The 23,457-nt window shown below is 43.1% G+C and overlaps 1 protein-coding gene across 2 annotated transcripts in view; it reads left to right on the top strand.

Annotated features, from left to right (window-relative positions):
- Window positions 1-973: 973 nt before the first annotated feature.
- The window catches only part of NAB1 (NGFI-A binding protein 1), a 33,235-nt gene continuing 10,751 nt past the window's right edge, over window positions 974-23,457 (top strand). Inside the window, exons 1-4 of one of the 2 annotated variants that reach the window (XM_074967780.1) lie at window positions 974-1,079; window positions 8,307-9,140; window positions 14,572-14,705; window positions 16,022-16,073. In XM_074967780.1, coding sequence (XP_074823881.1) covers window positions 8,322-9,140; window positions 14,572-14,705; window positions 16,022-16,073 — 1,005 coding nt within the window. In that variant the 5' untranslated portion in view covers window positions 974-1,079; window positions 8,307-8,321. The remainder of the gene's footprint in view (window positions 1,080-8,306; window positions 9,141-14,571; window positions 14,706-16,021; window positions 16,074-23,457) is intronic. The other variant, XM_074967781.1, reaches the window with a different exon arrangement.

The raw sequence follows: 23,457 nt of genomic DNA on the forward strand, positions 1-23,457 counted from the left end.
CTATCAAGGATACCCAACCTGCCTCACAGGGAATTTTAAGAAGTGCCCAGAATAACGTCTGTTTTCAGCTACCTGCCTCGTCCTTGGGTTAGAAGAATTCACCAAGAAAACAAACGTGAAAGAGGCAAAAGGATCTGGACGCCAACCAGAGCTCCTGTCTCTAGGGCAGAACCCCCTGAATTCTTGGCTCTTGCAGCAGTGATGTGAAAGTTTCTGGCTGAGGTAGATGGGAAACCTGTGGCGGCTGACAGAGGAGGGCAGGGACTAAAGACGGTTCTTCACAAGCCGGTGGGCGAGCAGGGCGGCTTTGAAGAGGATCCTAGCAAACCCGCCCGGGAGAAGCCGGTTACCTCCCTCCACGGTCACAGGCCGGGCCGCCCGCGGGTCGGCGGATCAGGGCTGAGGGGGACACTGAGAGCTCTACGGGACGCGACCGTCAGCGCCCGGAGCCGGCTTCAAGCGAGGCTCTCTCCGCTCGGTCCCCCAGGGCTGTGCGCCTCGGCGGGGCGCCCTGAGGGGCTGCACCCGGGCCGCGGGGCGGGTTCCTGTCACCGCCAGCAGAGGTCTGCCTGCGGGGGTCGGGGCAGCAGCGCAGGACGGAACTCCCCGCCTGAAACAGCTCCGCTTCCCCCACCCGGGGCCGGCCGGACCGGACCGGACCGGACCTGGCCCGCCCCGCCGCGACAGCCAAGCCCGCAGCCGCCCCCACCCCTCCGCGGCCCACGCCAGGATCTGCGTCACGCGGCCGCGCGTGGGAGGACGCCGGAGCGCGGCGTATGGAGCCAGAGCGGAATCTCCCCATGTGACCGCGCGGGAGGGGGCGGCGGGGGCGGGAGGCGGCTCCCTCCGTCCCGCCCTCCCCGCGCGCGCGCCCGCCGGCCGAGCCCCGGCCAGGGAAGAGGTGGAGGGGCCCGGCTCGCCCACCCGCCCCACCCATGGGAGAGGAGGAGTCTGGGCCGGCAGCGCGCAGGCAGGGGGGGTCCTTGGCAGTAACTTCGGGGCTGAGTCTGCAGCGGCGGGGCAGGACGGAGGAAACCCCCAGGCCGCCGGCGGCGGCGGCAGCAGCATCCTCCTGCGAAGTATGTATGTTCCCTCCTGCGCGGCGAGTGTGCATGGAGACGGCTAGTGCCCCGCCAGCGTGTGCGCTGCCTGCTGCAAAACTCGGGAGCCGCTGCAAAGTCTGGCCGGGGGTGCGCGTGCCGACAGCCTGTTGCAGAGCGTGCGTGTTAACCCGCTGCATTACCCTGTTGCGGGTCGTGTATCGCCTCGATGTGTACCTGCTTTTTTTGTAAAGCGTGTGTAGCGTGCAGCGCGGGAGTGTGGCTCCCCTTGCAAAGTGCGCTTTATCTTCTGGAAAGTGTGTGAAAATAGACGCTTGCGTGTATGTGTTTATAAATATCTGCTACAGCAAAGGGTCTGTGTGAGCTATTGCAAGGGAAGTGAAAAGTTATTGTTACAGCCTTGCTTAGGTGCTCGGATGCTGCTGCGGATGAGGGGCTGTGTACTGTAGTTGTAGATCCATTAAGGGCGAGAAGGATGGGGTGGGAGGGGGAAGAGAAGGATAAAATGGACTGTAAAAAAGAAAAAATGCTGCTTCTCTGCCCTGTGGGGTGTTTTCGTTGCTGCTGCTGAGGAGTTTATTCCTGCTGCTGCAGATTGCCGGAAGGAGAGGGCGGATTCATGTGTGTGTGTGTGGGTGATTCCCAGAGAAATCCAGTGCAAAAGGGATAAGGGAGTAGGCGGAAAGTACAGAAACATCCTTGCATTGTCTCTTCCTTCGGAGTTGGGGGGAGGGAGTGCAATCGCAACTGTACCAGCTAGGGCATTGGGTGTGAGGTTGTGGGCTCGGTGCCCCAGAGCTCCGGGTAGTAGAAGGATTTTGGAATTGCACAAATTGTTAATGATTTTACTTCATAAAAAGCGTTGTAAATGTTAATTTACTGCTTCGTTAGTTTTGTCTCGTTTGGGTTTGTTGTATCTCATTGCTAAAAGAAACACTAAAAATCTCTCTAGGCATTGAGTCTTCAAAATAATCTGATCTGTAGAAACACAGATTAGGAAGAAATAAGTGCAGTTCTTTTGTGCTTGGGTGTCTGTTTTACTTCGTATCCAGTACATACACCCACATGTGCAGTAATAGTGCATGCTTGTGTACTCACATCATTAATAGAAAATCAAAAGCACCTTAATAAATGGATTTACAAAGGTCACGTGCCTTTGTAGGGGGTCTCCCAAAACCTAGGTGAAACTGTTAGTTTTCTGATTGTAGGTGTCTTGTTTCTCCCAAATTCAGGGATTGTAAAGAGATTTTTTTAAATACAAATTTAAATGTAAAATTGAAAAATATTTTTCTGGTATCTGGTTTTGTTTTTCTTTTCAAGCCAATTCTGTTATGATCCAAGTTGCACCTTAGTTGTGTGAAAGAGTGGACATCTGATCTGTGAATTTGGTTGTAACTAATATCTTGGCAGCCATAAACAAAACTTGATAGATTACCTTGGCATAGCAAGGTTAACTAAAAATGGAGCATCTGTAGTGAATATTTTGTAGTTGGTAAATAAATATTTAGGTTCAGTGGTGTCATTTTTTCCAGTACCCGGTTGTCTTACAGTTTCAAAATATCATGTAGATACACATCTTGTTGTATATGACTATGAAATTTATATTTAATAGACTACACTTGAGAATCACCTTAGAATTTTTTTTTATTTTGGTACAATAATCTTGTCTACCTCTTATCACTTTTTAAGTCTGGCTACTGCAACTTGTTTCCATAGTTAAAAGTCTTTTAGAAAGACTACAAAAATATAACGAATATGCATAGCAGCTAACTCTCAGATCTGAATTTAGTTAGTCTTTAGAGACTTTTCAAAACACCAAGAGTGATCAGAATATATTATGGAATAATCACTTTTTTTATATGCAGGACTTACTTACGGGTACTGTTGTAATAACTTGAGCCTGGAGCCCAGCTACCACAGTAAGAAGGATTGTGACGTGGGAACCTGACACGAATACATCCTGTGACATGCTCTGCACAGCAGACCCCTGTGCCCATGTGAAGCTTCACTGATGTCAGTGGAGCTCCATGTAGGAAGAGGTGTCCACCTGTGCAGAGCAGCTTGCGGAATCAGAGCACTGGAACCTTATTTTTGTCTCCTTTTAGAGAGACTTAAGCAGTTTAGATTATATTTGAAATCTAAAAGATGCAGTGAAGATTTATTGTAATCATTAACTCTTATTGAACCTCCCAACATATGCACACAGTGGTTCATTGAAGATTGGCACTGACATCCAACTCGTAGCACCTAATTTTCAATGCGTGTGAGCTGAGAATGTGGCTGAGAATGTGGCATAGCAGTGGTGGGGAATCAGTAAATTAGCACATTCTGCTCAAACACTTGAAAAGAGTTTCCAAATTTGGACCTGCTAACCTTACTAGTTTCCTTCTAAACGCACTCTTAAGTTTAAGCCTTTTGTTCCATTTCAGGACAGAATGAATTTGATGTCACAGTTCAAAATTCTTCAAAAACACAAGCTGGTAACAAAAACAAAATTGCTTGTCTTACGTTGCAGTGATGCAGAAGTACTGTAGTGCTAACATGCTTTGGCTGTAATAAATTTAACCTTAAAGGTGGTTTAAAAAAAAAAAAGCTAGATGTTTCACTTTTTTTTTTCTTATGCCAAGTCCTATTTTAATTAGTGACAGCTTAATTGAAATACTATCCCTCCTAAACAAAAACTTCTACTAAAAACACTGTTAAAATTGCTCAGCTGCAACAACACAACCATAAAAAAGCTGGGAAATCACTTGCAGCCCACAACCCTGAGTTCTTCTCTGCATGAACTCCCCACATCCATCGCGTACAGCTAGTATGCCTCCTCCCTCTACCTCCACACAAAACGTGCATCCTTTACTCCTACCAGCTGGAATTGCTAGAAATGGTTGCTTTCTGATTGTTCAGGATGTTGGTGTGGCATTGAAGTAAATGATTATGTGTAGCGTAGATGTCTGATACGTTTGTGTGTTAATGGAGGGAATTGCTTGTAATAAAGCTTTAGCATTCTGGGAAGTTATTGTTGAAAGTCTGTAATAATGCTGTGTTTTGTTTTTTCAGTATTTAATATTTGTGGTCAGAGTTAAGATGACGTGGTGTTCAGAGGGAGAACACACACAGTGGGTGGGGAATGGGAGTGAGGAGATGTCAGAAGAAGAATGCAAGGCTGTGGGTTGCAAAGGATGGGTGAAGGTTTAACTAGTGGCTGTATTGTTGATATATGCAACCTTAAATGTATTTTAAAGTGTTCTTGTTTTGGGGAATTTCCTAGGTTGGGTGTTTTGTATGTTTTAAAAAGTCTGCATCAGCGTTATTTGTGCCTATTCACATGAATGTTAATTTGGATTCTTCTCATTGTGTCCCCACCCTGCTCTCTGTTCTGGCTTTCTACACATTTCTTCCCCATATGCCCTCTGTAGAGTCCCATGGTCCTCCATGCCCAGTCTGGGTTGCTCTTTAATTATACACACATACCTGCTCCCCAATGCTCTTCCCTGCCTCTTCCCCCACAGTGAGTTGACAGAAAGAATGTGGCTTGAAGCTGGCACGGAAGGGTTAGCAAGGATAGAGGATGGGGGAGGAGGAAACCATGCTCCCCACAGACTCTATGGAGAGATCTTCACGTTCCCCAGCTGTAATGCTAGTGTACGGGTAGTTCACATCTCCTTCTCATACCATAACAGAGTGCAGAGACTTGCAGTTGGAAGTGTCTGACAGACAGAGCTATTGGCTGCCTCCTGCAGTGTCAGCTTTTTCTGGACACATTCCTGTGTGTTGCCAGAGGAGAGTATGAATCTACCGGACCCAAGCCAGCCATCACACCGGGACTAGAGATTGTGAGGCTGAGATCTCCCAAGAAGGGTATGAGGGAGGGCACATATATAGGCCCCATGCCTCCTTTGGTAAAATCGCCAACTCTTTCCCCTCGGGGGAGCATAAATTAGGGTCCTGGATAGGTGTGCATAGAGGTCTCACTATTGCATTTCTTTATATAGTTGCTTCTCTGATCTCAGCACTGCTGCTTGCTGTACCAGGAAGCTGTGGCAGCAGTGCTGAAGTACTGACGATATATGTCTCGTCTTGACATGCTGCCTCAAGTTCCCTGGCAAAGCAAGCAGCAGTGCCATGAGGAGCCCTGGATGGATGCACTGACGCCTTGACAGTGCTGCCTGACTCCTTCAGCATACCAGGCAACAATGCATCTGGGAGTCCAATCTGTGAGCTTAGATCTAATATCGGCTCCGATAGAGACTCCAGTTCCCTGCACAGCATTCCTCACAGTCCTCCTTCCTGTAACCTTCCTTCCTGCTCAAGCACCATCTCTTTCCCCCATGTTCCTCCTGACCAGCCTGCCTACTCCTGGGTTTTAGTGTGTGTGGGCTGAATGGAGCTGGTAAGTCAGGGAGACAGGCAGCATCAGAAAACGGCAGTATTTGACCGCATAAGGTTATACTTGAGCAAGGGGAATGACAGTTTCTGTTTAATTTTAAAAGTCCAGAGGTGGCCCGTGTCTGAGATGATATTAGTGTGTGTGAGTTTGAACTAGAAGAACCCAGTTAAATGTGAGGGGGGAAAGAAGGCAATGTCTCAAAAAGGAGCATTTGTAAATGTCTCCTCTGCAAATGTTAATAATTACCTTACGTAAAAAATTATATAGAAAATTCACTCCTCCTCTGAAGAGTTGCAATGCTAAATCTGAAAACTAAATTCAGTTTTTAAAGTGCAAGACAGAGGGATTTTAGTCTTGTTCTAAATGCAAATTCAACACAGCCAGTACTGTGGACTCATTACTGATGCCTTCATAGTATATATGAATCCAGTTTTATCTGTCATGAGAAGATGTGTTGGTTAGAACCTCTGGGTAAGGGCTGCTGGGCTGTGGCCATTCTTCCAGCCTATAGACTGGAAAGGCAGCTCCATACCTTGCCTAGGGCTTACGGGCTGGATGTAATTCCACTGCTGCTTCCCCAAAATTTGAATGAAGTCCATTTAGTGTATTGTCATTCTGTTAATGAGAGTTCATAAATTGTTGAATTATGTAGCTTTTAATGAAATATGTCAAATGCATAACTTTTTTTATGAGGATGATGATGATCTATATTGATATCTGCAGTAAGTTAAACTATTTTGCAGCAATATTTAATGTTTATAAATCTATACAATTTCATATTGCATTTCAGAGGTTATACTTGGTTAGGTTCTGGTCTAACCAGTTGTGACACTTAAGGTGGCTTCTCAAAACAGTTAATGCTATCAGTTGTGACTCAGACACACCAGTCGACAAAATTTAATACTACCTGTGCAAGTCCTTTTCTTACCTGAATGTTCACATACATCCTGTCACTACCATATCTAGTTTGTGAAGTTTATATAGCTCTCTTAATTTTCAGTTTCATCGGTAGTATTTAATCAAATCAAAGCTTTTTTAATAGGCATCTAAAAACTAAACCTTTGTTACCAAAAGTTCAGCTCTAACATTATTAGTTCCTGCAATTTTCTTGGGATGTTTAAGGGCTGTTAATGATGGCAAAAGGTCATATAAATGTAAAAATAATTTTTGCTTAATTTTTTACTAGCAATGTCCCTGCGCACACACAGTTATCCATTCTGGTATTAAAGTGTTTTTGAAAGTTATAGCACTGACCAGTAATTTGTAGAATGCATCACATTTTGTCAAATTTTCCCTGTAGGCTTCTAATCTGTCCATTTTACAGTGTTGAGTGAGAGGAGATCAGGAAGAATATTAGCTGTCCTGTTTCATGTTGTAGTCCCAGTACTTCTGTAGCAGACTATAAATTATGCAATCCAGCTTTTCATGACCAATGATTTAACTTAAAATAATAATACTGGAAGCTACCCCACTGAATCTGTAAAACTAACCTTTGAGTTGATATTTATAATTTTAAAAAAATAGAAATTTGCTTGTTATCAGCAGTAACATTCACAGGATTTATGGGTAACAAGGGGCTTTGATGCCCTTTTCCCTATATTGAAATGAATACAAATACTCGTCTGCAGATATGAAAGTAGACCACTTCTTCCATGGAGCACGGACTGCAGCACTGTGCTCTAGGTGGGGCTGCATATTGGGACTATTCAGAATGCAGTAGCCCTCTTACTGAGTGGGGCTTCATGTCAAGGGCATGAACATCAATCAGTATAATATGCATGGGCTGCCTATTAGTTACCAGGCAGAGTTCAAGATGTGGATTTAAGCTGTAAAAACTCTGAATTCTTCAGTACTTTGCTAACCGAGAGAGAGTATCAGTCAGTCTCTCTCTCTCTGTCCCTTTGTGTGATATTGCCAAAATTGAGATGAGAAGAGTCAGGTACTAGGTCCCCCTCTGTTTGAAAATGGGAGGGTCTTCACAAGATGTCTGAGGAACTCTTGATACTTCAGCACCTTCCCATCACAGTCCACCAGAGCACAGATTTGTTAGGTTTTACAGGATGCCTGAAAGGTTATTTTTCCAGCTCTAATCCTGGCATTTGGGGACAGGATGAGTCCAGGGGTAAGAGAAGTCAGAGATGGGGGGGGGGCTGTTTCCTTTATTGTGTCTGCAAGTATTATGTTACCATTGAGGTAGTCTGTTGTATTTTGAATTGAAATAGTTGCAAAGAGCTCCACTAAGCAGCAGCAAAATAAATATGGTGGTGTATTCTTAGGAACAAATCTGAAGGGGGAAACTGAAAATAAGCTAAGTCCATCCTTGAGTTACCTTTTTTCCTTCACAGCTTTCATTGAAATTTCAGCATGGGATCCACTGAGCTTTATTCAGAAATGTTTCAACCATGGACTTTCGTCCCTAAAAATGAAAGTGCCTTATCCAATAGCATGCCTGTTGGTCAAAGGGGAAAATGCAACACCTTTCTTTGTAGCTGTAAAAGATCTTATAACGAGGAAAAATACCCTCCCCTGTGAGTTAATAACCTGAAGTCTGTGCAGTGTTATAGCTGTGTTGGTCCTAGGATATTAGAGACACGAGGTGGTTGAGATATTATCTTGTTGCACCAACTTCTGTTGGTGAGAGAGGCAGGCTTTCGAGCTTACACAGAGCTCTTCTTTGCCCAGACCTGAAGAAGAACTCTGTGTAAGCTTGAAAGCTTCTCTCTCTCACCAACAGAAGTTGGTCCAATAAAAGCTATTACCTCACCCACCTTGTCTGTCTAACATCCTAGGTTTAGGAATATGAGTAAGATTTTATAGTTTAAAGACTATTTTGTAACTAACGTTCTTACTCTTTGCAGGTTCTATCATCTGTGATGGCGTCTGCTTTACCCAGAACCCTTGGGGAGTTGCAACTCTATCGAATATTACAAAAAGCAAATCTCTTATTCTACTTTGATGCCTTCATTCAGCAGGGAGGTGATGATGTGCAGCAGCTATGTGAAGCAGGTGAAGAGGAATTCTTGGAGATAATGGCTCTTGTAGGCATGGCTAGCAAGCCTCTTCATGTCCGAAGACTGCAAAAGGCTTTGAGGGACTGGGTCACAAACCCTGGTCTTTTTAATCAGCCTCTCACTTCCTTACCAGTCAGTAGCATTCCAATCTATAAATTACCAGAAGGGTCCCCTGCTTGGCTGGGAATATCCTGCCCTAGTTATGAAAGGAATAGTAATACCAGGGAGCCTCATTTGAAGATTCCAAAATGCGTTGCCACCACATGTGTGCAAAGCGTGGGTGCGGGCAAATCTGATGTGGTAGGAAACTTACCGCTGCAGAGCAGCAGTGAACCAAGACTCTGGCAAGGTCACCACACTACAGAGAGCGAACACAGCCTTTCCCCTGCTGACCTTGGCTCTCCAGCTTCACCAAAGGAAAACACTGAGACCCTAGATGCTGCGGCTGCTCTGTCAGTTGCCGAATGCGTGGAACGCATGGTTCCCTCCCTGCCCAAAAGTGACTTCAGTGAAGTAAAGGAGTTACTGAAAACGAACAAGAAGCTGGCAAAGATGATTGGTCACATCTTTGAGATGAGTGATGAGGACCCTCGCAAAGAGGAGGAGATTAGGAAATACAGTGCAATATATGGCAGATTTGACTCAAAAAGAAAGGATGGCAAACATCTCACGCTCCACGAGGTAAAAATAACTCAGTCTGGAATGAGCTTTCCCTGTTACCATCCCCCTTTTTAGATGGTAGGATGCAGTTTTCTTATGGACACTTGTTTCACTTCCTATTATATAATGAGAAGAGTGTGTGTGTCTGTGCAAGTCAGCACTGCCACGGAGTTATGGGATGAAATAGGAAACCTTTCCTGTGTTTGTATGTGTTTGCACTAGGGATTTAAAATGCACATCTTTTGAGTTCTAAGTCTCTCTGAAATAGATGACCTGAACAAATAGAAATGAACAGATCAACCCTTTAAACAGCAAATCGTTATTATACAAAGGCTTCTAAACACTGGGCCTCTCTCCAGACTAGTCCTGCCTTTCTGTACCTCTTTCCACTTTTAGAGAGTAAACAAGTCTCCTCTGTATATATTTGAAACAGCTTGTTTCAGGTGACCTTGTTACCTGACTTGATTAATACAGCTCAACTGCCTTCCCCCTGCTCTAGGCCTCTCTGTGTAGCTGGTGTAAGGCAGAGGGAATTCTGAAGACAAGGGCCCACAAGACCTAGTTATTATCTGGATTGGGTTCGAGATTAGTTGTAAAACCTTTACATTTCCTTGGGCACAGTACAGGTAATCTGGGGTGATTACCTGGGCTGTAAAAAGTATGTGTTGATGTCATCTGCAGGGGTGGAGGATAGCCCCAGTGCAGAGTAGGCTCTGACCTGAGGGCTTGTCCTTGGATGCCTGAAGAATGGCAGAGTTGCTTACATACCTTGCTTTAAACATACACACACACGTACTCTTTCATTCTAGCCTTCTTTCTTGAAGCTAGTAACTGTATATGTTGTAATGCAGTAGGGTTGTCTCTGTTGGGAATTGGTGTTTTAGTGCTGAAGTAGGATACTACAGAAGAATAAACATAAACTACAGCAGTGCCAGATAAGTGTTGATATAATCAATGCTGCACCACCACTTGTCAGTTAAGTGATTGCAACATTTCAATCTGATCTGAGATTTGTCATGAGGTGTACTTCCCAAAAGGAAGGGTTAGCTTCACGTTACAGGCGTGCCAAAGAAGCTTACTGGTTTTACACTTGTTTTCATTTCTGTAACTTAAAATGACAATTTAAAAATAAGTTTTTGTCGGTGTGTCATCCATAATGTAAACTAGACCCTCTTGGTGTTTTTGAAAAAACACCAAGCTCAGTTAAAATTACTATTTACTTTTAAGAGGCAATTGCACATTCCCAGTAATTACGTCTCATAGGGATTTTTACTACATATTGATGATACATTTTTGATGGAACTTGTGGCGATTTGGCCATGTGACTAACACACCCATTTAGCAGTGCAATTCCTACTTGTGCACTACGTTGAAAATGAGTAGCTCAGTGTTATGAGGTCATCCAACATACCGATGCAAATCCTGTCCTGTTACTCTATGACTGCAGGCCAAGTGCAGTCTCAGTGCACAGGCAATGGAGGCAGAATTTGAAGAGTCCTTGCTGGGCATGTGCAATCCCTGCCGGCTCTGGGAGATCTGTGTACATTGCTGCACAGTCAGGATTTGGGGCGGGGTGGATCCTCAGTGATCCTTCATTCTCTTCCCTCTCATAGAATAGAGGCATGCACGGCTTGCAGACTCTACTCTAGCCTTCTGTTTGGAGCAGCAGCTGCAGAGAGGCACTGAAGCCTGGGAAGGGAATTCTTCCCGTGGAAAATTTCCCAGCGTCCACCTGAGTTTCTTGGGTTGAATGTTGGGGAGAGGATTTGTCCCTTACTGAACATTAAGTTGTCTTGTTAGTGCATGGCTCTGAAGGAGCTGCTACAATGAATGATGTGGTTGCACATGTTGACACTACAAGCTAAACAGAATGCTGAAGAACTGTGCGAGAGGCAGGATTCACTCCTTTCTGCTAATATGTAATAATAGTGAGACCAGGTGGGTAAGGTGCAATATCTTTTATTGGACCAACTTCTGTTTTGGTCAGAGAGAGAAGCTTTCAAGCTTACACAGAGCTCCTCTTCAGACCTCCCATTCGTTACCATGTCAGGTGCACATAAATACCCCAACTGTCAAAAGTGCTGAGTAGTCAATAGAAGCCAGAGAGAAGTGTGGGTGCTAGGAATTCTTCAAAAACGAGGCTTATTGTGGGTTTTTATCATGAGTATCAACAAAGGAAAAAAGAAAAAAACTAAAACCATCATTGACTTAATGTTAAGGTCTGACACACAACCCTCAGAACAAGGAAGTTCTGAGTTAATATTAAAACGCTGTCTTTAATCTATCCCATTGTCTTAGTATTGCACAGGTTTCCAAATGTGGGGCGTTCTTATGCTGTGAGACTGAGACACAATGGATTGGATTAAAGGAAGATTGTTTTGGCCATACCCTTGAACTTGGTGACTCATAGGTGTTTGATTCAGCTCCGTTTTACAAATGTAACTTTGGGGTATTTTTTGGTGTTTGTATGACTACATGTAAAACACAAGAAAATCATGGGGTGAAAAAGACACAGGAATAGCAAACATGAGTAATAAATGTGGTCTGACTTTACTTAGGTTATTTACTTTTGTTGACTTAAAGGAGCTGGGGGAGAGACTTTGTATTTAGTTTTCTCTGTGTCTGCGTGTGGCAGGAAAATCATCTAACTCTGTGGATGGAAATGTATACTTAATTGTAATTGTTGCTAGAATCCCTGCTTTTTACAATTAGGATTCCCAGGAAGGGATTCTCATTTTGTGGCACACAGCACTGAATTTTTCTACCTGCTAGCTACAGTCTGCTGCCGATTAAAAGGGAAGAAGCCATAACATAACATGTACTTCTGGCTCAGTAAGGCTGGGTTTGCAGTGATCATGAGAAAATGGCTAAGAGAAGAAAGAAAAACAAACTCCCCTCCCCCTCCCAAACAAAAAACCCCCCATCAAATAATTGGCTATCCTTGAGTATTATGATAGAGCACTTGCCAGGCGTAAACAGAAATGTTTGCAATCTTTTTTTATGATTGTAACCTAAGACTATATCCAGTTACGAAGTAATGCAAATTGTTATGCAAATGTACAGTATGAATATCATACTGACGCTGAAGTAGCAAGCATTGTGTGTGAAGAATGATCCTCAAAGGATGTCTAAAACATAGTAAATGAAAAGTAATATACAGACGTTAACACTTGAATACCAATTCTTTTATATGAGTGTTGTATTCATAAATCTCTTGCCTTTGCATTTATTTGTTTTGCTGTATTCTTTCTGTAAAAGAATATATAGGGTGTTTTTTGTTTTTGTTTTAAATCACCCCTTGAGTTTTCTGGTCTGCTAGGTAACTGTCTTATTCATGATTTTAATACAGTCTGTGTTAACAATATATAGTAACTGCATTATAAAATGGGTCTAATCCTGTCACTCTAGTGCATCTGACTTCAGTAAGCGGTTTGGTCTTTCAGTGACTGTAGGATCAAACAATACATGTAGTTCATCTATTAAATGTATGTAGTGCAGTAGCTGCTAGGCCAGAACGCCTTTCCTGAGTCTTCAGGTCTATATTGTAAATAGTGTAGTTTAGTGTAAATTCACATTGAGTACATGAAATATACTTAAGAAATGTCATTATGAACAGTAGTTATTTCTGAGATCTGCTAGACCTGACAGTCTCAGCAATGCCCCTTCATCTCAGCTTCTTAATATTCTTTAAATCCATAAAACAGGCCACGTCACAGACTCTAATTGAATTGAAGATAATTTTTAAGTTATATTTCCAAAGAACTTCCAACTCAAGTCAGTAAACTTGTCCGATGAATAAAAAGTTTGCATGACCAGTTCCATCCTTTAAGGCAAATTTTTTAAAAAGGTCTGCTTACAAGGGGATCTTCATAAGAGATGTGGGGATGGTTTCCCAGATACCAAGGTATAAAGCACTGTTGCGGGGGAGTGGGGGACAAGTTGTTCATAGTTTTTGCCAATGCTTCAGTGTAATTGCAAGCCTACTGTCCTGCTCCCAGACTCTTCCACCTCTGTGCTGCTGCAGGAAGCTGCTAAGTATTGTGCTGATGTGTGTGTGTGTGTGTGTGTGGCCAGCCATGTCCGTGTGCAGTGAACTGCAATTGGTCTGTTGCCCTTAGAACTTCGTACTCCCACAAGGGTATGTATGGCAATTGGAGAACAGCAGAACTTGATTCATAAGGAACATGCTGACTGCATTTGAAAAACATATTTGCTGCAGGTATCCAGTAGCCTGATTAATAGATATCTATGAGGCCTAGGGAGAATGCTCCAGTGAGAAGCCCATCACCCTAAAAATCCAGCTCTGGGAAAGCAGAGGGGTGGTGAGACTTCTAATAGGCGTTGTTCCTGGACCTTTCTTGGAGGATATATCTGTCATATCAGCCTTTGGCTGGTATGCATCTGATAAATACAAAGTGCTTGTCACCCTCTTGGCTGCTGTGACAGGAGGGAGGATCTACAACTTCTCCAGTGTCTGTGTTTTGGGTTGTCTGCCTCCATTAGTAACTTCAGTGTGTGTCTTCGGTGCTGCTGATAGGTTTCTCAAATAGCAACATCATGAAACTGTTATAGTTCTTAACAGTTTCACCACTCCCTACAGCAGTGGTTCTAAACCCGTGGCCCATGGGCAGCTTGTGGCCCAGTCAGCACACAGTTGCGGCCCATGTGACATCCTCAGGGTCAGACAGGTAGTATTGGATGTGGACCATATAACACATTGTGGGCCTCGTCTGTGGCCCAAAATGGTAAGTAGGTTGAGAACTACTGCCCTACAGGATTGCATAGCAGTAGTGAAACTGACTTGAGTCTTGTTAATTTCGTTTTGCTGCTTTTGAAAGCTATGGGCAGCCTCAGACACACCAGGACGGTGTCCCAGCAGGCTCAGGAAGACATTACTGCATTGGTTTAGATTTGATTTGTGTTCAGATATAATCTTCACAAGCATAAGGGTGAGAAACATGCTTTTTTATAAGACAGTTTACGTTCTGCAGAAACTGATGACTTGCATGTCATTCATCAGGGAAATCTTCCTACGCACCACTGTCAAGTAGATTTTTCAAGCCTTGTGCATGTTCTTCTGCACTGGCATTTATTTAAAAAAAAAAAATCTTTGGGAGCCAAATGCTTTGAACATTAGGAGGTGCTGTTTCATATTGGGGTTTAGTTAACATTGGGGTGAGGAAAAGGTAGCTTACATCAGAGAGTGTTATAATAAACACTTTAAAGAATACTAAATGTATCTACCATATTTATGTCTCTTCATAACTGAGGCAAGTATCTGGGAAAGGATGAGTATTCACAATTTGAGGAAATCCTCTGGATTCAATATAAAATAAGTAATGTGACTCAGTGCTGAAATCTGTCATCATTTCACACAATTGGATACTTTTACAAGGGTCAATAGGTTATGTTTTGAGGAAGTCAAGAATATTTTTTTGTGTTTAACTTCCAGCTAACAGTTAATGAAGCAGCCGCTCAGCTGTGTGTAAAAGATAATGCATTGTTAACCAGGAGAGATGAACTCTTTGCGCTGGCTCGGCAGATCTCTCGAGAAGTTACATACAAGTACACTTACAGGACCACCAAGTAAGCTTTTAATAAACTCAGGGGAACTTTATTTTCAATTAAGTAATCCGTTTAACAGAATTTCTTGTGAAGCATTAGAGAAATCTTTCCATTCTTCCGCCTCTGCAGCTAGCAAAATGTTTACATTAGGCGGAGGGAGCACATACATATGGAAAATAGAAATCATCAGTAATACTGTGTAACCCATGGAATCTTTCATATTGTTACAATCACTTTTATTGGCATGTAGCTATTTTAATTCTTTCACCTACGTTTTGGTTCTCCAGATTCAAAAACAGTATATTTCCTTCAATATACCATCTCTAAGAAGCAAGTATTTTAAATTTTGAGTCATGTTATTTCAAGGCTAATATAAATCGTCAGGGCTTAAACAGCATAGCCAGAGCATGTATGAAAGACAACGGTAGTTGAGGGTGGTTTATAAACACCTGTTTTAAAAAATAATAATTTGGGACCAAATTTAAATGTACAGTGTCCCTTTTTAAAATAGTTATATCAAGCAGTGGAAAACAGGATATGTTTTTATATCACGTTATCATCTGTGTATTATAGAATACATGCATTTTACAAAACACGTCCATAGAAATGACTAATATTTTTCATATGTTTTCAGGAATTTTTTAAGAATATTGTCTAATGCACATGCCTGGCTGCGCTAGCATCTTCTCCCATCCTGGGTAACAGAGGCCAAAGGGCATTTTGTCATAAAGATCATGCTGGAACTTTCTGCTTTAAGGTGAAAATCATCTCTGTTCAAAACACCAGCAATAGGCCTATGTACTGCTTTATTGAGGACTTAAGTGGTGCATGGGCCTTGTGCTACTCCTGCACAGGACTGAATTTCACCCTAATTTAGATTAATTTTATTGGGGGGCCTTTTTTAGTCCCACTGCATGATCTTGTCTGGCTTTGCCCTGATTCCATTCCCCTTGTTTTTCTCCAATAATGCCCTTTCTACCTAACAGCTGATCAGCACAAACAGTAGACTTTTCAGCTCCGTCACCTCATCGTGTTGACCAAACTTTCTTGCCCTTAGTTGAGTTTCAACTGCTTTCCTGTCTAAGTGTCCAATACTGCAAATCCTTGCTTGCCGAGTACTCCCAATGATTTCCACTGTATCAGTTGGGTGGTTAAGAGTTGCAGGATGGGACCCTAAATTTATGTTTTCCCCACACTAAGTGGGCCATATTCACCCTTGATTTTAATGGTGTTAAATCTAGTGAGTTATAGCAGAGATAAATTTGTCTCCTTATTTTTTTATGTAAAGACAGGATATTTATATTGTTTATCAATACTGTGTGTGGTTTTTCTTCTAGATCTAAATGTGGAGATAGAGATGAACTGTCACCGAAGAGAATTAAGCTAGAGGTATGATATTGTGGCTCCTACATGCCAAGTTTTACATGCAAAAAATTGATTTGCCCCTAAGTTAGAGAACCTGTTAAAAGAAATAATTTAGAGAGCACCTGATATGCTGATGGCTTACAATTTTGTATAGCAGTATCCATTTTGTTTGTGATAACATTTTTCCTTTTTTGTCCAGGGATCTGTGTGTGGAGAGGGGGAAGATACTAGGTGGATTAGGGAAAGGAGGAATCATAGAATCATAAAATCATAGAATATCAGGGTTGGAAGGGACCCCAGAAGGTCATCTAGTCCAATCCCCTGCTCGAAGCAGGACCAATTCCCAGTTAAATCATCCCAGCCAGGGCTTTGTCAAGCCTGACCTTAAAAACCTCTAAGGAAGGAGATTCTACCACCTCCCTAGGTAACGCATTCCAGTGTTTCACCACCCTCTTAGTGAAAAAGTTTTTCCTAATATCCAATCTAAACCTCCCCCATTGCAACTTGAGACCATTACTCCTCGTTCTGTCATCTGCTACCATTGAGAACAGTCTAGAGCCATCCTCTTTGGAACCCCCTTTCAGGTAGTTGAAAGCAGCTATCAAATCCCCCCTCATTCTTCTCTTCTGCAGACTAAACAATCCCAGCTCCCTCAGCCTCTCCTCATAAGTCATGTGCTCTAGACCCCTAATCATTTTTGTTGCCCTTCGCTGGACTCTCTCCAATTTATCCACATCCTTCTTGTAGTGTGGGGCCCAAAACTGGACACAGTACTCCAGATGAGGCCTCACCAGTGTCGAATAGAGGGGAACGATCACGTCCCTCGATCTGCTCGCTATGCCCCTACTTATATAGCCCAAAATGCCATTGGCCTTCTTGGCAACAAGGGCACACTGCTGACTCATATCCAGCTTCTCGTCCACTGTCACCCCTAGGTCCTTTTCCGCAGAACTGCTGCCTAGCCATTCGGTCCCTAGTCTGTAGCGGTGCATTGGATTCTTCCATCCTAAGTGTAGGACCCTGCACTTATCCTTATTGAACCTCATCAGATTTCTTTTGGCCCAATCCTCCAATTTGTCTAGGTCCTTCTGTATCCTATCCCTCCCCTCCAGCGTATCTACCACTCCTCCCAGTTTAGTATCATCCGCAAATTTGCTGAGAGTGCAATCCACACCATCCTCCAGATCATTTATGAAGATATTGAACAAAACCGGCCCCAGGACTGACCCCTGGGGCACTCCACTTGACACCGGCTGCCAACTAGACATGGAGCCATTGATCACTACCCGTTGAGCCCGACAATCTAGCCAGCTTTCTACCCACCTTATAGTGCATTCATCCAGCCCATACTTCCTTAACTTGCTGACAAGAATACTGTGGGAGACCGTGTCAAAAGCTTTGCTAAAGTCAAGAAACAATACAACCACTGCTTTCCCTTCATCCACAGAACCAGTAATCTCATCATAAAAGGCGATTAGATTAGTCAGGCATGACCTTCCCTTGGTGAATCCATGCTGACTGTTCCTGATCACTTTCCTCTCATGTAAGTGCTTCAGGATTGATTCTTTGAGGACCTGCTCCATGATTTTTCCAGGGACTGAGGTGAGGCTGACTGGCCTGTAGTTCCCAGGATCCTCCTTCTTCCCTTTTTTAAAGATTGGCACTACATTAGCCTTTTTCCAGTCATCCGGGACTTCCCCCGTTCGCCACAAGTTTTCAAAGATAATGGCCAAGGGCTCTGCAATCACAGCCGCCAATTCCTTCAGCACTCTCGGATGCAACTCGTCCGGCCCCATGGACTGGGGAATTGCACTATTGGGGCAGAACTGACATAGATGTATGGCCACCACTGTGCAGTGGGCTTGCTGCAGATCCCAAGGGATCTTCAAGTGTTTCCTGCAGTCTCTCTGACTTGGGCCATGAGATTGGGAGGCAAGTCCTGTCCACCCCTGAGACACCAGTGTGGGGGAAGCTATCAGAGGTTCCTCATGGAGATTTCTTTCCATTGAACTTGATTGTCTTGTATGTTTTTATTTTGTTTTTCTATGGCTCAGGGAAATTCTTATAAGGCTCTGACATAGTTCTGTAAACTTAGAGAAAATAATTTTTACTTTTAATTAGGCACCTCTGTCACAGTATTAATATTAAGTTAGGAAAAATAAACACCGAATAGATGACTCCGATACTTTTTGTATCCTATTTTTAATTTAAAAAAAAAGTTAAATGTATAGAAAGAGCATCAGACTCTGGTTTTCTTTAGATTATGAAAACATAGGCCAGAATTCTGGCCTGTGGAACATCCAGTCCAAGTATTCTGCTTTCCATGTTTGAGTGGGACTCTTCCCATTGGAAAATGTACTGCAAGCTCTAGGCAATATCTTCCCATCAGCTTTATTTCCTATGGGGCCCAATTGCACTGAAGTCAGTGGGAGTCTTTCCATTGCCTTCATTGGGCTTTGGATCAGATCTAAAATGTAGAACTCTCTATTGATTTAATTGAGAGTTTTGCATAGGAATTGATGGCAGGTTATGGGCCATATGTGCCTATAGGTAAATGACCAAAACTGACAATAAGTGAGGAATTAATTGCAAATGAAAACGTATCTATCAGCACATATACGCACATACACATAGAAAGTGTGTGTACTTACACCTGTCTGCATGTATATATATCACACACACTCATGAAATATAAAAATTCACATCTACACACAACTTTAATTAAACATAAGTTCTTTTGGCAATTCCTTGTTAAGAGGAAATATTCTCAAGGTCAGACTGAGAGCATATGCAGTACCTTAAGTATTACTTAATATCTTAAGTTTCTGCTGCTGGAAAGTAAATTCAGTCCATTTTAAATAGCTCATTACATAGATATGCATAAGTATCCAATATGACTGGCTCATCTTCCTTTATGATTTTTTTAACTGATTAGCCTTTTCACTCATGCTTGGGTATCCATCTGATGCAGCTACAATTCTCCTTATATCATCTACTAAAATAAATGATATAGTACATTACGATGTGCTAAGTATGGGGTCTGCATTATAATACCACATACCTCCAAGTTACACGCTATGTTCTTCATCATGTAACCGTAATGTAAGGGTCTGCAATACATTGGAATAGCACTTTTTTCATATTTCATTCCTTCAGTGAGGAATGATATGTCATATGTCAATTCTACTATTTCAAAGTAGTGCAAGTATTTACATTTGTTATCTGTGCAAAGGCCAGTCTCCTGTGGCAAATACTCAACCAGGTGCATTTTTTCCCCTTGAAAATGAGAAGTTTAGTTTGAAAAACCAGATATATAAATAAAACCATTTTTTAAATTTAGTCATTTTGCACTCTGGTCATTTTGTTGTGCAACACTTGGATTACAGCACTGGACAGCACTTACAAATATATAATTTGAATTGTGTAAATGTGTGCTCTGAAGGTTTACTCACAGCTCCCATGCCAGTAATTCTGTGTGTTTGTGTTGAGATTTGACCTGTCTTGGCTTTTTTGTATTATAAACCCAGAATTTAGAGCTAGGAAAAGCCCTATTAAGTCATCTACTCCATCTCTACACCATCACTACCCTTGGCCAATATACAGTACCGTGGTTCCCTATAGATATTCTCCAATGTTTTTTGCCCAGTCTAGTTTTAAATGACTCAAGCAGTGGTGCTTCCACTGCTTCTCTTGCTAGACTATTCCACAGTCTGAGATCTCACCATTAGGAAATTTTTTCCTTTGCTCAGTAGCAGTTAACAATGGTTAAGCAACTGAAATGACAAGCCATGGGTGGGTGATTGATTTTTTTTTTATAGGATTTTTTTTTTCTGGGGAACCATGGAAACATGGGAAAACACAGTAGATTTAAGCTGAGACTTTAGGCTGGGGTGGGCAAACTACGGCTCGGGGGCCACATCTGGCCAGGGAGCGGGATCGGGGGCTTGCCCTGTTTCACACGGTTCCCGGAAGCAGTGGCATGTCCCCCCTCCAGCTCCTACATGTAGGGGCAGCCAAGGGGCTCCGCACGCTGCCCCCGTCCAAGCGCTGCCCCCACAGCTCGCATTGGCCGGGAACCACGGCCAATGGGAGCTGCAGGGGCGGTGCCTGTGGACAGGGCAGCATGCAGAGCCACCTGGCCGCGCCACCACGTAGGAGCTGGAGAATGAATATGCCGCTGATTCTGGGAGCTGCTTGAGGTAAGCGCCTCCTGGAGCCTGCACCCCTGACCCCCTCCTGCACCCAAGTGCCCTGCCCCAGCCTGGATGCTCCTCCCATCCTCCAAACCCCTCGGTCCCAGCCCAAAGCACCCTCCTGCACCCTCAACCCCTTACCCCCAGCCCCACCCCAGAGCCCACACCCCAACCCCCAATTTTGTGAGCATTCATGGCCCGCCATACAATTTTCAAACCCAAATGTGGCCCTCGGGCCAAAAAGTTTGCTCACCCCTGCTTTAGCCTGTTGTTTGGGAAGCTGTTGTTTTGGAGAGGAGACTTATACACCGCTGGAGAAAGTATTCTCGTATTTACGGAGTTGTGAACGTTCAGGCTTTTTGTTCACTGTTTCAGCACCATAGTTCACACTCTTTCTACTTATTTTAAAAGACTAGTAGTTCAATTATGTGATATTTTTCCTTGAAGAACTGAATGTCCTCAGTCTACAAAATGATGTTTTTCTGAATCTTCCTGTTACTGCTGTGCGCTGCACAGATGTACTAAAGCAAAACATTGTTTCATTAAAGAGGACATAATCCCGACTATACAGAATGACTGACAAAGTGGTGACGTGCCCAACTTTACCACCACGTTTGTCTGTATGTTTGGGAGTTCTGTATTATTGTAGATAGCATTTATGTGGCAGGACAGTTATTTCACTTGTGTTAATGAGTTGTGGCTCTAATTTACATTGCAGGTTATATTAATTTTTCAAAAATATATAGTTATATTGTTTCACTACACATTTCCTTTACAGGGTTATTTTCTTGGGGAAACATATCTCACTATTGACTTTTTATTTTTTTGTTAGCAGTATTTTTCTAACAAAAGGTAGAATATGAGAAAACATTGTAGCACATGTTGCAGAATTCACTCGCTCCATACTGGATGGAAATAGTGTCCATCCATGCTTTTGAAAGGTGTACTGCTGCATCTTCTGTCTCTGAATACAGAGAGTGAGGAAGCACAGTGGGTTAGTGTTCTGGCTTTTCACTTGTGGAGACATCAGGCCTGACCTTGGCTTTTCTTTTTAAAAGGTAATTTCACTTATTGCATGAGGCAGGATTGGAACATTGGAGCATGATTTGCCATTGCCTTGCCAATTAGGTAGTCATACCTCTACAAAGTGCAGTGTGAAAGGCCAATATGCTGATTTAGAACTGTTTCGTACCTCACGTTGCATGGATGTAAATGACTGCTTTCGGAAACAGGCAAAGTGACCTTTTAAAAAAAAAAAAATCTGGGATTTTGCAGGTTAGGCTTGATGTAGGTGTACCAGCAGGGCTGTGTGGGCAAAGTTACACATTGCTTGCTTCCAGCCACTCTTGCAAATCCTTCCTCTTCATGAGCACTAAATTCACACAAGCATTACAAAGAAACAAAATACCACGAATTACATCAGATTACCTGTAAGAGCCTTTCTGTTCCTCCGTGTGCCCTTCCCTTTTTGTTGATAGAGTGGGCAGCGAGGCTGTGGGAGTTGAGTGTAGAGAAAAGAGAGTGATTCTAGGAAAATAGCAGGCTAAAGGAATAGAGGGAGTGAGAGAAGGACTGGAATTACTTGGGATGGGAGTTGGGAGTGAATAAAAAGAAAGTGCTGTGGCTCTTAAATTTCTTCTGGATAAACCACAGTAGGGAAGAGCAAAGATGCCAACAGCATTCCGTTCTCCCACGAAGCAGCCATCTCCTTCTGTGACGAGTATGGCGGGGGGGACCCTTATTTTGTCATCTCTGATGAGTCACTGGTAATGCTGCGCAAAGCAATGAGATGCTGTGGCAGCAATTCAGAAAACAAAACAAGTCACAGGTATATTGCGCAAATGGCATAGAGAGAATGGCTACTCATTCTCCTCATTTCTGCCTTTTTAAATTGTGTGTGAAGAGGTTCGCTTTCCACATATAGTATTGACGGCCAGGAGGGGAAAGTAGAGGAGAATTATAAAGTTCTTGCTCTTTCCTGTGCTGGTAATAACAAAGGAATCTTCAAGTGAGTGGCAATGTTAAAACAGAGGCCAGGGAGTGGGAGAGCCTGAGACAGCCAAGTTCAAAAAGCTCAGTGAGAGTAAGAGACCCAGAGGGGAATGAGAGACTAAAGAGGAAGCTCAGAGGAAACATCTGCAGTCAGTGCCGGCTCTGGAGAGAAGAGAGGGAAGGCAGATGCCCACCTACACCATTGCCAGGCAGGTTGAAAAGAGAACCAAGATCAGAGGTGTGGGATTTCTCTTTCTCTCCCGATCAAAAGAACAGAAGCATTAAAATCTGCTGTTCATGTAAGAAAAGTGTTATTGGCGGGGAAAGAAAGTACACATGTGAGACTGAGAATATCTGCTATAAGAAACCACTTTAAAAACAATGCAGCAGCATGGAAGAAACACATGCGCTGTGTGTTGCAGACTCCTAGTATGCAGTAGGGAGGAGGAATGGGGAGAGGCATGCTTAGCTAGGAGTAGGCCATGGACGGATGTCATGCTGAATTGCCTAACCTTCTGCTACCTCTTTCTTAGTCATCCATTCCTATATCATAAGTCTTTGTGAACAAAAGAACAGTGCGGTAGGGACACATCTCAGGAATGGTGATCCAGAATCCAATTGCCTATTGAAGAAATGTATGTGAGGATAACACAAAGCAGCAGCAGAAACCATTCATACTCAGTGGGACTGCTTTTGAAAAACAGACTTCAATTTTACACTGGCATACAAATGCTGGTGTAAATATGTGTAAGCACATTTTATGGCACTAAATTACATCATTGGTGCTGTTGTACGTCCATATTCAAAATTTCAGCTACATGTACATATGAATGTAAGGCATTCACAGGCAGAGTTGAGGCCTCTTCTTAAAAAACAAAACAAAACTCCTACCCCACAATAAACTGAGGTCTAAGTGTAAAAGTAGCTAGTGTTTTCTAGTGGACTTCCAGCATCTTTCTGTTTCCAGGTGAGGTTTTATGGAGAATTTACACTGTTCTAAAGTGGTAAATACTTATTGGATTGTATTTTTCCATTGGGGAAATTGGGGTGGGGTAGAGCTGCATAAAACACGCTGGGCCTGATTCTCCTCTCAAGGAGCGAGAGTAACCTCACTGAAGTGAATGGAGTTGCACTGTGAGGGGGAAGCAGACCTCCTGATGGCATTTAAAGTGACACAGATGTGTCTCAGAGTAGCAGCCGTGTTAGTCTGTATTTGCAAAAAG

Source organism: Natator depressus, chromosome 11, assembly GCF_965152275.1.
Source record: "Natator depressus isolate rNatDep1 chromosome 11, rNatDep2.hap1, whole genome shotgun sequence".
NCBI lineage: Eukaryota > Metazoa > Chordata > Testudines > Cheloniidae > Natator > Natator depressus.